The 12,899-nt window shown below is 41.5% G+C and overlaps 1 protein-coding gene across 2 annotated transcripts in view; it reads left to right on the top strand.

Moving 5' to 3' along the window:
• erbb2 (erb-b2 receptor tyrosine kinase 2) overlaps positions 1 to 9,826 on the top strand; it is a 28,800-nt gene extending 18,974 nt beyond the window's left edge. Inside the window, exons 15-27 of one of the 2 annotated variants that reach the window (XM_075458033.1) lie at positions 756 to 910; positions 1,002 to 1,049; positions 1,136 to 1,274; positions 1,384 to 1,506; positions 1,592 to 1,690; positions 1,785 to 1,970; positions 2,157 to 2,312; positions 2,393 to 2,468; positions 2,667 to 2,813; positions 3,260 to 3,357; positions 3,501 to 3,689; positions 5,709 to 6,093; positions 6,219 to 9,826. In XM_075458033.1, the coding sequence (XP_075314148.1) occupies positions 756 to 910; positions 1,002 to 1,049; positions 1,136 to 1,274; positions 1,384 to 1,506; positions 1,592 to 1,690; positions 1,785 to 1,970; positions 2,157 to 2,312; positions 2,393 to 2,468; positions 2,667 to 2,813; positions 3,260 to 3,357; positions 3,501 to 3,689; positions 5,709 to 6,093; positions 6,219 to 6,577 (2,160 nt within the window). In that variant the 3' untranslated portion in view covers positions 6,578 to 9,826. The remainder of the gene's footprint in view (positions 1 to 755; positions 911 to 1,001; positions 1,050 to 1,135; positions 1,275 to 1,383; positions 1,507 to 1,591; positions 1,691 to 1,784; positions 1,971 to 2,156; positions 2,313 to 2,392; positions 2,469 to 2,666; positions 2,814 to 3,259; positions 3,358 to 3,500; positions 3,690 to 5,708; positions 6,094 to 6,218) is intronic. The other variant, XM_075458034.1, reaches the window with a different exon arrangement.
• The last annotated feature ends 3,073 nt before the right edge of the window (positions 9,827 to 12,899 follow it).

Here is a 12,899-nt window from a genome sequence, read left to right as displayed (position 1 = left end):
AGTTTCACCTGCTTTTTCAGCCTTCCCCTGAACCTGTTCTGCCTTTTTTAGACATGTTGCAGCCATCAAATTCAAGATGAGCTAATATTTTCATTGAGATAGTTAAATGTTTCCCTCTCAACATTTTATGTTTTCTATATTCTCTTTTGAATACAATACTGGTTTAGACTTCAATTTACATTTTACACAGCCTCCCAACTTTTTTAGAATTGGGATTATAAATTTAACAATGTCCAATCGAAAAAGATGTTTTTTGAAAATATGGTTTTATTCAGACCAACACAATAATTCAGAGTTAATTTTCAGTGCATGTATGAGGTGTTCATATTTGCGCAGCCTAATGTCCCCACTCGACGGAGTTAATCTATCCAAACAACAATGCTGCATCTGAACTGCCTAAAACTTTATGTTTATTGTCCTGGCTTATCTTCCCTTTCTTGTTTACATCACATTGAAACATATTTGTTAAATTCCTGCCTAAAATAGTAAAATTCCTGTAAAATTATGCTACTGTATTTTGGACCAATCAAAACAGGCTGGCCCTTTTGGGGAAGCGGGAGAGGTTTTTCAAGAGACAGGAGCTAAAACTGAATCTTTATTCGTACAACGGATGTGGTACAGCAGCATGATAAGAAATGATGGTTTTGTAAACATTGTAAAATTTACACCTCATTTAGTAGATTGCCCCAAAATATAGTTATGAACTAAATAAAAACAACATGGGCACTTTTAAATGTTCTTTTGTATGTTTCCAGGGGGCCGAACATTGCACCGAGTGTCGAAACTTCCAGGATGGAGAGCTGTGTGTGGATCGCTGTCCTAGTGGTGTGAAGGAAGATCAGCAAACTGTGTGGAAGTATAGCAATGCTTCAGGACACTGCCTACCCTGCAACACTAACTGCACACTGTCGTGAGTGAACGCACGCATCCAAACTCACAAATACAAGCAAACTCTTCGCACTCATTACCAGTCATTCACACTGAGTGCCTCTGTATTTCAGCTGCACCGTGATGGATGACAGAGGCTGCCCCATTGATACCAGGACGGGGTGAGCAACTTCAGCTTTTCTGGAATTTGTATGCATTTTTCATTTTAAGGCTTACAGGTTGCACTAAACTGTTACTTTCTGTTTAGACCGGGTACAACCATAGCTGCCGCGGTGGGTGGAGTCGTACTCTTCTTCATCCTGCTGGCTCTGCTGGTCTTTTATCTGAGGAGGCAGAGCAAGCTGAAGAGGAAGGAGACAGTGAGGAGGTACCTGCAGGAGCAGGAGGTGAGCACTCGGAATGATGGAGCACATCACAGTTGGATGGCAGCCGTGTTGTTTCTGGGGTGTAGACTACGAAGAAGTAACCTGCCATCCTCTTCTTTCATGTGTGCAGCTGGTGGAGCCTTTAACGCCGAGCGGTGCATCTCCCAATCAAGCTCAGATGCGTATCCTGAAAGAGACTGAGTTAAAAAAACTCAGAGTGCTGGGTGCAGGGGCCTTCGGTACTGTTTTCAAGGTAAGTGAGAAAGATGCACGACTACAGTATTTGTTTGTATTTTGTTGTTTATACATATGACGGTGATTTTTGGTCACTGTTTCAGGGGGTGTGGGCTCCTGAAGGGGAAAATGTGAAAATACCAGTGGCCATTAAGGTGTTGCGGGAGAACACCTCACCAAAGGCCAATAAAGAAATCCTTGATGTGAGAACAAGCCAAATCCACAAACCTGCACATTTACAATATATTGAAATGCGTTCCACAATCACCTCAATGTCTTTCCTCGGTCTCCTCTCAGGAGGCCTATGTGATGGCGGGAGTCACCAGTCCCCATGTGTGCCGTCTCCTGGGGATTTGTCTGACCTCCACAGTGCAGCTGGTTACTCAGCTGATGCCATTCGGCTGCCTCCTCGACTACGTCAGGGAGAACAAGGACCGCATTGGTTCACAGTTCCTCCTCAACTGGTGTGTCCAGATTGCCAAGGTACCAAAACAAAATGCCATAATTATGTTGGATTTGACGCTCATATTAAGTTGAAGTGTGTTTTTGTCTTTCAGCAGTGTCCTAATATTGTTCTTATTTTGCCTTTCACATTTGATGTGGCACTAGTTTGTATACTTGTGGACACATGGATTTGTGGGTGATGGATGTATGTATGTGTTGGTGTAGGGGATGAGTTATCTGGAGGATATCCGGTTGGTCCATAGAGATCTGGCTGCCCGAAATGTTCTGGTGAAGAATCCGAACCATGTAAAGATCACAGACTTTGGTCTGGCCCGTCTGCTCGATATAGATGAGACAGAGTATCACGCTGATGGAGGGAAGGTAAGGTTGAGCTGTGGCTGCGGGAGCATATTCTCTAATTTCTCTTGTTTTTTTTCAAACTGGTGTTTTTGTATGTCTAGGTGCCAATAAAATGGATGGCTTTGGAGTCTATCCTGCACAGAAAGTTCACTCATCAGAGTGACGTCTGGAGCTATGGTCAGTGTCACTCAACACTTGCTATGTTGAATATTTTATCACAAACTAATCCTAAGAAAATGTTGTGAGAATTTAGTTTTGAATTTTGAGTCACAAATTTCAATTGTACCGTAGATTCATGCCAGTTAACTCGAAGTGTAAGTAGTAATATATACATTTTTCCAGGTGTTTTGACAGTAAGTGTAACTTTCCTCTCAGGGGTGACAGTTTGGGAGCTGATGACATTTGGCTCCAAGCCGTACGACACCATTCCAGCAAGGGAAATCCCAGATGTTTTAGAGGGAGGAGAGCGGCTTCCTCAGCCGCCCATCTGCACCATTGACGTCTACATGATCATGGTCAAATGTCAGTACGGCAGCAATAATTTAGTTTTAAGTCATCAGTTTCCTAGTCTGATAATAATAAATGTTCTGGATATTTTTCTCTCTCGGACTGTTCAGATTGTTTGGTTGATAATTTAAAGCACAAGTTGGTTTTTTTTAAATATTTTTTGGGGCTTTTTATGCCTTTAACGAATAGGACAGTTAGAGAGAGACAGGAAGCAGGGGGCAGAGAGAGGGGGAAGACATGCAGCAAAGGGCCATCCGGTGCGGGAGTCGAACCGGGGCCCGCTGCAGCGAGGACTATACCCTCTTTACATGGGGCGGCTGCTTAACCCACTACGCCACCGACCACCCCTAAAGCACAAGTTTTGTTAAGAAAAATCTGCTTGAAGTATTCCTCCTCCCTCCTTATTTAGGACATGATATGAGTTTGCACCATTTGCATTTTTATTTTTATTTGCATGGCAGGTTGGATGATCGACCCAGACAGCAGGCCGAAGTTCAAAGATCTGGTCCATGACTTAAGTGCCATGGCCAGAGATCCTTCTCGCTATTTAGTCATTAAGGTACATGTGATTCATGCTGCAGATGTTTTTCTTTTGTGCGATTCTGCTTGGAAATTGTTTTCATTAGCATCGTATAGGCTTAACAATTGATATGCATTTTTACTGTGTTTCTTAATCCGTGTTTTTGTTTTACTGTCCTGCAGAACGATGAGCAGATGAGCATGAGCAGCCCAGTGGACAGCCGGTTTTACCGGATGCTTCTGGAAGAGGGGGACAATATGGGGGAAATGATGGATGCTGAGGAGTATCTGGTTCCCCAGCCAAACCTCTTCCCCAGGCCTAAAGGAGACGAGTCACAGGCCAACGGGCCATCCAGGCACCAGTCATACAGGGTCAGTGCATGAGGAAATAGTTTTTGTCGTTGTTGTTAAACTCTGTCCCCTCTTAATTTTATGTATTCTGACTTGGAAGAGCCTCTGCTTTTATACATGAATGCTGAACAGTGTCCACAGAATCAGGTCTGGACAATGTCTGCAGTTTGTCTCTGTGAGACGCATTGTCATGACTGGAAATAATGGAATGGACATGGGGGGGAAAAGAATGTGCCTACAGTCGAGTGTTTTGTTTACATGTCATTAAGGATGTTGAGATGAGGCAACAGCACTGTCTGTAATGATGAATGTTTTTGTATCGATATTTATACTGCATGTATTTGGACATATCTGATGAAGAAATGAAGAAGCTGAAAGCAAGAAAAAAATGCAAAGAAAAACATCAACACTCCTGTTTATGCTGTGATAAAATGGCTTCTGATAGCTTCTTTTTTATGTTGTATAGAACAGTTTATTTGTAGCACGTCTTAATTGGTCAAACCTGGCATTATTTTAACATTTGCAGATGGTAGTTTTACATGTTATTTAATGTCTGATTGAGCTTAAGAAACTGTAATTCATAAAGAAATCCTTAAAGGAGAATTCCGGCATTTTTGCATCTGTTGGAGACCAAGGAAAGTTGGCCAAAGGGAAAAAAGCGAGACATTGTATTGCCCGCTGCGGAAATTTGTCCGATTGCGCTGATTTCCATGAAAGCGGGCTCTATCGGGCAAGCTTTTAACCTTTCCTGAGGCTCTTAACGTGTATCAAAATACTTTTTACCGAATTGGCCGTGGTGTTAGTAGCAATACAATTCAACCCAGGGGCTAACCATACCTTTAGCTAGCACAGACATTATACATTTTGAGATTTCAAAAACAGCGCACTTACCTTTCTCAGCTTCGGTGTTCCACAGGCGTGCGCGCAAATTAATCGATCGCCGAAGTCATACACTATAGTATTCCAAAGTACTGTCTTCCTCTGTGGTCAGTGCAATACAATGTCCACATCTGCGCCACCATGTCTCCCCAATGCGTGACCTAGCAGCAGCTCCCGTTTCTGGATCATCGTTTTGAGCCATCCTCGCTGCATCTTGTGCCAACAACTCTTCATCAGTGTATTCTGGTTCAAAAAGATAACCCCGACCATCAAACTCGCCAAACTCTTCCATTCCAACATCAGAATCTGACGAACTATCCATCTCGAAATTGCTTCCAATAAAATCCCGAGGGTTCTTATCTCCAGCAGCTGAATAATGGGTGAAGGTGCGCTCCTTCAAGCAGTCATGTGACACGTCATGACATCACGGCGGATATGGGTGTTGAAACGAGTCAGTTGTTCGATAGGAAACAATAACAAACATGGCCATGTGTAGTTCGGTTCCCGAGGGTCGTTTTTGGTGGACAAAAAGACAATTTTGGAATACTATAGTGTATGACTTCGGCGATCGATTAATTTGTGCGCACGCCTGTGGAACACGGAAGCAGAGAAAGGTAAGTGCGCTGTTTTTGAAATCTCAAAATGTATAATGTCTGTGCTAGCTAATGATATGGTTAGCCCCTGGGTTGAATTGTATTGCTGCTGACACCACGGCCAATTTGGTAAAAAGTATTTTGATACACGTTAAGAGCCTCAGGAAAGGTTAAAAGCTTGCCCGATAGAGCCCGCTTTCATGGAAATCAGCGCAATCGGACAACTTTGCGCAGCGGGCATGAAAATGTCTCGGGTTTTTCCCTTTGGCAAACTTTCCTTGGTCTCCAACAGATGGGATATGTTTGTAAAAATGCCGGAATTCTCCTTTAAGTGATGTATCTCATCAAAGTGGGCTTGTGTTTCACATTTGATCTGCACAAAGCTCTCTCACTATTGACATATCGGTTTCTGCTTAAGCAGAAAGTGAATACTGTGCAACATTGTTGTTCATTTTGTCATTGAGTTGAAGGAAGCTGTAAAAGTCACTTGGTTTTAATCTGAAAAAGCCATCATTTTCATCTTTGATTGCTGTTAAATGTTTCTTCTTTTTTTGCTATTTCATTCCAGCAGAGCAGAAATCAGAGCTTAGATTTCGAGCCCTCAGTCGGCGGTGGGCCACGGAGCATGTACTCCTCTCTGAGTACGCTTGGCCGCAGCCAGTGCCCCACCCTACCATTAGGAGCCAGCGCCGCTAACGGCCTGTGGTCTCAGAACCCAACGCTGGCTCGCACCCCCTCAGCAGGAGGGCAGTCGGACTCAGTCTTCCTGGATGCACCTCCAGACGGCCACTCGTTGCCCCCGGCCAGCCCTGGACGCTACTGCAAAGATCCCACCTACCCTAATGGGAGCCAAGATGAACTGGAGGCCGACGGGCTCAATGGCTTTCCATATCACCTTAATCACTCACTGCCCAGGCGGAGTCATGGATACAATCATAATCATGCTCTGCCAGGTGAGTGGTTGAATATTTTTTATTTTTTATTTTCCCCAGTTGGAAACTAAAGAAGTGTATTGATAGAAAGCGTCTGCAAACATTTGAATACTGTCCTCCTTTCTTTCCTTTGTCCACCCTCTCAGAGTATGTCAACCAGGAGATCCAGGATCTCCGCCCAATTATCCCTGAGCGGCCCACTACGCTTCCTCGTAAAGGCTCTAGAGTAGACAGACGCCTCCCCAACGGCCTGAGCTCTGGTCACAGTGTGGAAAACCCAGGTTATCTGGTCCCGGTTAGCGCCACCTCTCCTGCCTTTGACAATCCGTACTACCTAGACATTGTTGCCAAAGTCAAAGTTGCGCCGGGGACCTTGGAGGTGGATGGCCGTCCAGCACTGGAGAGCGACGGAGGAGGTACCAGGCATGTGAACGGGTTTGTGACTCCCACTGCAGAAAATCCAGAGTATCTTGGACTAGCTGACACCTGGAGCGGACATACCTGAGGAGAGAAACTGGGAGGTGAAAGGACGTCACAGTTTGTGTTCTGCTGAGGGAAGAAAGAGAAAGGGAAGATGAATATTTGTGACAGAAATCAGTCGGGTGTTTGTTTGAAACTGCATGGGCACCCAATTTGTGCACATTGATGTCAAACAGAAGCACCAGAGTTCAGTTACTCGGAGGCTGTACATCAAAAGTCACCACTGACTCAGCACAGTGTAGCATTAATATGATGTCTGTGGCATCACATGTATTCCTGTCACTCCCTCAACAATCTTTGACTTTTTAGTGCCAAAAACAAGTTTACTCAGCCTCTGTAAATAACTTGATAAGCAAAGTTCCCACTTGTGAAAAAACCATGATGGTACGATAAGTGTGTAATTATCACAGAAATATTTGACTGGATTAATGAATGCTGATTTTTTTTTTTTATTTATTTTTTTTTTCTGTTTTTCTAATGGTCATCTTCTTTGAGTTTGTTCAGTTTCTGTGGTCGTTCCCACCACGTGAAGCAGTTGTATTCCCCTCATCTCCTAGAGAGAAAAAACACAAACACAGTTTGACTAAGTGAACCATAATTTGCATTGAAGATGATGCTTAGTATTCTGGTCACTTTCTCCTGGACCTGATGGGGGTCTCCAACACTCTCAAAGCTGTTTTGTTTCAGACAGAGAAGACCCTGCAACCCATCTGGCCTATAGACATGCTCCCTGAAAGAAAGGCATCCTGTATGGAGAAGACATCGGCATTGTGCCGCACTGATGTATGTGGCTCTTAGTGGCGGAGGCTGCAGCTACTTTCTGGTACAAGAAATCAGTTGTGAGGTACTAGAAGACTTTTTAAGCTCTAAGATGTAACTGTTGAGATATAGTGAATATGGAAATTAAGGCAAATCCTTAAGTTTTATAAAAACAGTAGGGAGACAAAGTTGCATCAGAATCATGCAAAAATTTACTACATATTGGGATACTGATCATGCCTCCCATGCTTGTGTCGTCACAGCTATTTGTTTGGGTTTGGTGGCTTTTCAAGAGTTTTCCAACTCCAATAAAATATCCTCCACAAAGAATTTTCTTGTATATTTACAAGTGTTGCCCCTTCTGAAGCCAAAAAGCAGCAGTCTGCAGTCAAGCTGCAGCTGGATGTGATTCAGACGAGACAAAAACATGGCTTTGGCCTATTTGGATAATCAATGCATGGCTCAAATTCCACTCTGAGAATTTACTGGCATCCCAGTTAATAATCAACAGAATTTTTTTGAAGGCGCCCCCCCCCCATGTTAAGTCCCTTTGGGCTGGGGGAGGTCGCAACCCATTCAATGGAGCCATTGTGTTTCTCCCATGTCCGTGTTGTTCGCGCTCTCCGAACTCACACGTCCCCGCCGACGTCAGTTTGAGGTTTGAGAAGAAAACTGTCGACAGAAGTCTGAGGCTCGGCGACAGAAGTCTGAGGCTCGGCAACAGAGTGCTTCTCACCGAGAATCGTTATCTCCAAGAGGATCCTGCGTACTAAACGAACAGCAGCTCATCGTCCCGCTGAAGACGACGACTACTGAGATTCAACATTTTGCATTTTTGAACTTCTCTGTCTGAATTGTCCACACCGAGGTGGGAGGGGAGGCATTCTGAGGGAGAGCTAAGATGTTAGTTGAATGTGTTCAACCACTCAGTTAATGTCAGTTCTACTCTGTGATTACTTTGATGTTTTTATACGGGTTTTGAAAAGTTTTCGTTCCAGAATAAGATCTCAGTTCTTATCTCAATCTTTTTCTTTTTTTTTTTTCATAACGTGAAGAATTCGTTTTAATTCCCTCAGTTGTCCCATACTGACACCATTTTCAAATTGTGGGATTTGAAATCCATGAGAAAATATTTATTTCCATGTTTATTCACAGCCCGGCCCCCTCCAAAAAAAATTTAAAAGGTCACCAACGTGATCTCAATCTTTGAGATGTGCTGGAGAAAAATGTCTTCCATCATCGACACAAGATCCCGGCCAAAATGAAAGGCAACTGTGGATGGAAAATAAATGTTGGGAGATTGGATAAAAGCTTATCAAAACGATGCCACTACAAACGCATGCTGTAATCAAATCTGAAGGTTGTTCAACAAAATATCAGTGTGTGATTTTCTTTTTTTTTTTTTTTTGCCAGGCAGTGTATTATTATGTATATAAAGTGTGGTGTTTGAAATGAAACCTTTCACGGATATTGTTTCCGTCAGCTGAAGACCTCATGTCCACAAAGACAAGCTATTCGTTAAAAAAACCTAATTCAGATTGACCAAAAATGTTTTTTTTTTGCATAGATCACATTGTGTTTTGAATGTTGTGTAACTCTTAATCAGAACTTCTTATACACTTCTCCACATCTGCCTGCAGCACCACCGTCTTCTTCAGGTCTCCTAACTTAACTTTTTTTAAAAATCTGCCGTCAGGTGCCAGGGACGTATTTGGGATATTTTTGGCCATTCAACAACAACAAAAAAAAAAAAACGGAGAAAAACACTTGAACATAATATGTGTTGGATATACTTTTAAAATTATTTTAATTTTTTTATTATGTTTTATTTCAGACTATGACGATGTTCAAGCACAGCTAACAGATATCTGTGCATTGTGAAATCACAATATAAACTTGATATGCAATCAAAAATCATGCACTGGTGTGTTTACACTGTTGTTTGATTTTTATGAATTGTGAAATCTGCACAACAGTGATTTACAATTATCTGTTCTCTCTTTAGATTGCTCGTGTTCACTGACAACATCGCTTTTAGATAAAAAGCTTGTTAGTTCTACTGGAACCAGTTGAGAGCCTAAATGTTGACAAAGCAAATGAATGTTTGATCCAGCAGATGAAACATGAACCAAGTCGAAAACGAGCCCTGTGACTCTTTTATAAATGTGTTTAAACATCTACAAAAGTGTGGATAAGTCTCAAAACGAAGCTAAAGCACGAAAACCGTGCATGTTGTCACCTGTAAGTTAACCAGAGAGGAAGGAAGAAGCAGCTAATAGGTGTGTAACATTAAATATATGTAATTTACATTTTGAAGAAATTGTATCTTTTGTATTTTTAATGTGAATATTTTGTTGTTGTTTGCCTTTCACAGCTTTTATAATTGTGACGGGGTATGAATAACAGTTTATTGGGAGTTTGTACATGTATCCTTCCCTTTTTGGTCAGTAAGTCCCATTGTGTAAATGTATGGAATATATATCTGTACAAATAAAAAGAATCAATGTGGTAGCTAGTTTCATTGAATACAATTTCCTTATGTCCTATAAGTTGCACTGACATGTTATAGCCAACAGAGATGGCAATAATTTATTTGGCACAACAATCTTGACTCTATTTTGTTGCATGTACTTTGACTGAAATCAATATTGGTGTTAACACACAGGATTAGCCCCCCGACATGTGGAAACTCGGACAGGACCAGCTGCTGGTTACCTTTCACAGCAAACTGCCCCCCAGTGACGGTGAGTGGAACTGCAGCTCCGGTGTTTACTCTGCAAGTATAAAAGATCCATGTAATCATTTAGTCTTTTAAAGATTTTAACTTTAGCTCTTGATTAATGTCTCCTCCTCATAAGAGAAGTACTTTTACCCCTCACTGTTCCTTTTGCTGTCCCCTGCTGTAAACGTGTTTTTAGGGGCTCTGAAAGGGGGATCCTGCTCTAAAGTCATGCCGTGACAGATCGTGTGAATATAAAGCTGCTCTCACAAATTTTTATTATGAATTATCTTTATCCTGATGGGAGTGCTTTCTTTGAGGATGACAATTTTCCTGTTCACAGAGCATGAGATGCCACCCACTGATTACCAGATCTTATGCCAGTCGAGCAGCCATGAGAGACTTTGGACCAACGAGTAAGTCAGCGACCTCCACCATCAACTTCAAAACACAGACTTGGGGAATTATTTTAGAGGAGAGATGTTCCGTCCATTTATCAGATTTACAGAATGAGCCGTTCCAGTGAAAGGTGGTGGCCCTGCAGCTTTTTTGCACATTTCATTTTGAATTTGCCTTTAAAATTGTCACCTATTTGTTTTGTTTATTTATTTTTTGGGGCGATTCTAAAAGAACCCAGCCACAAAATCTTTGAACTATGCAAATACAATGCGAGATGTTCTGATATGATGCAGTTGTTGTGCGTGAGCATGCCTGTTATGATGTTACTGTACAGCAAATTTGCAAATTCAGATGAGCTTTGAAGGGCATGCAATGCTACCCAGGTGGTCTTTTCTACTAACCTAATCCAGAATGTTTAGAATGAATGTGATGGGTAAGTTACGCTTACTTTACTTATGAGTCTATCTTTTTTATTTTCTTTCACATATCAGTGCAATATCCACTAAGAGACTCTTCATCCACTGGCAGCACCTGGTTTGTGGCTGCTTAAAGATTATCGTGTTATTGTGGAAAAGTCTACACTGACTTCAATCATAAAACTTATGATTAGCAATATCTGTCTTCTCGTATATGACAAGCATTTAGGAACGCTTTGGATGAGAGAATAGGACCCTGTTATTTGACTATCTGTCACAGAGCTTTCTTTGTCCAGCCATCCGTCAATTAAGGGATCATTTGTTTTTTGTTTTGCATCTTCACATCAGCATCTGAATATGCAGGTTATTGTAAAAAATAGCAACTGATGGCACTTAGCTGGCTGCAAACATTGCTTCCTTGCACACACCAGAACTGAACTGGAACGTGGAAGGAGTCTCAGTAGAAAATCGGTCGGATTTCAGGATGCAGAATTCACAACAACTGGCATTCAAAATGTCTTTGTTGTTTATAACTGCTTTACTAAAAGCTATAAGAGCATGATTCATTTTGGCTACGCATATTCATACACAAATTCGTATCATGTCAGTTAAAAAATAAAGAAAATAGTTGCCCAACTAAGGAAACCATAAATCGCATCAAATTTGATATGATTCAGTCGACCATCCTGAGCATGCACAAGACGGCAAAAGACTGAAAAAAAAACAACGCTTAAAGAAAAAAACTAAAGGCAACCATTCAGCAGCACCGTATAAAAAGGAGCATAAGAGTTTCTCGGAGGGAAAACTTTAAAGGGATTAAGTCTTTGAAAGACTGTGTGGACCACCCGCTTTACACCCGCTTAATCCAAGTCAGGGTCGTGGTACACCCTGGACAGGTTGACAAATATCTCAACAATTCCCAATCAGTTAATCAATTAAATTCAGTGTAGTTGATTGAAATAGCTTCGTCTCACAACAAAAGGCTATTCTACAGAGAAAGTAAACAAGTTGAATACAAATCTAATCAATTAGAGTCCTATTCAGTCCAGTTCCGTCAAAATTGATGTCACTGCATTCATACTGTATGATAAATTCCTCAGTGCGATCCAGTTCTTCATCACCTCCAGCAGATGATTCAGAGTATCTGCTGAATTCACAAAAGAAAAGGCTGAAAGACAATACTGAGAGGTTTCAGGCCCTCAGGCAGCACTGAATGGATACACATGGATAAATACATGTATATATAAATCAAAGTCCAACAAACAGGCCTCAAAAAACACATTGCTGGTCTTCAGTGAGGTTTCTTCAGACTGACAGATGAAAAACATCATATTTTTCCATTGCATTGCATTCCATCTCATTTGTTTAACAACCATGTTTGGTACCACAGTATGTAAATGATGTTTGCTTCTACCGGCACACCTGTGGGAATGCAGCTGTCATGAAAGATGATCAGTTTGCCGTCATCATTTATGTTTGTAACACGATCGTTGTGCATGCGGGGCTTATATTTCTTTTTCTAACACCTGTTTATTGGACTTTTTTAATCCAACCTTTAAATAAACTGCTCAGTCTGAAGCTTGGATTCTGATATCACGCCAACTCTGATAAAGAAGCCCAGCGTTTTCGAGAGTGTGAGGCAGAGCATTTTGCTCTGATGTGTATTTTCTGTGTTCGAAAGCCAGTGAAATTTTAGATGTACTAAAACAACTGTCCATTGGTGTTATTGTCCGCGTACGGCTACAATTTCACGTTATCGATCCTTAAAATTTCACCGTTAAGTCTGTAAACGTCAGGATGAATTTTGAGACTGACTGTTTTAGTTGTGTTACATCTTCCAGCCATATTTGATACATACTCTGACAGCTTTGTACGAAATTAAGTCTTACTTCAGTCACAGAACATTTGACAATGTCTTCATAAATTTGCAATGTTACACGGGACTTTAATCAAGAACCTGTTTTTGGTCTGTTCCTGTTTTCAGTATTTCTTTCCATTTTTCTGAAGACGATGCACAAATCTATTTACCCATCGGCCCTTTTTGCTTACATTAG

The sequence above is a fragment of the Odontesthes bonariensis genome, chromosome 23 (assembly GCF_027942865.1).
Source record: "Odontesthes bonariensis isolate fOdoBon6 chromosome 23, fOdoBon6.hap1, whole genome shotgun sequence".
NCBI classification, from domain to species: domain Eukaryota; kingdom Metazoa; phylum Chordata; class Actinopteri; order Atheriniformes; family Atherinopsidae; genus Odontesthes; species Odontesthes bonariensis.
This window is presented reverse-complemented; position numbering and strand designations above follow the sequence as displayed.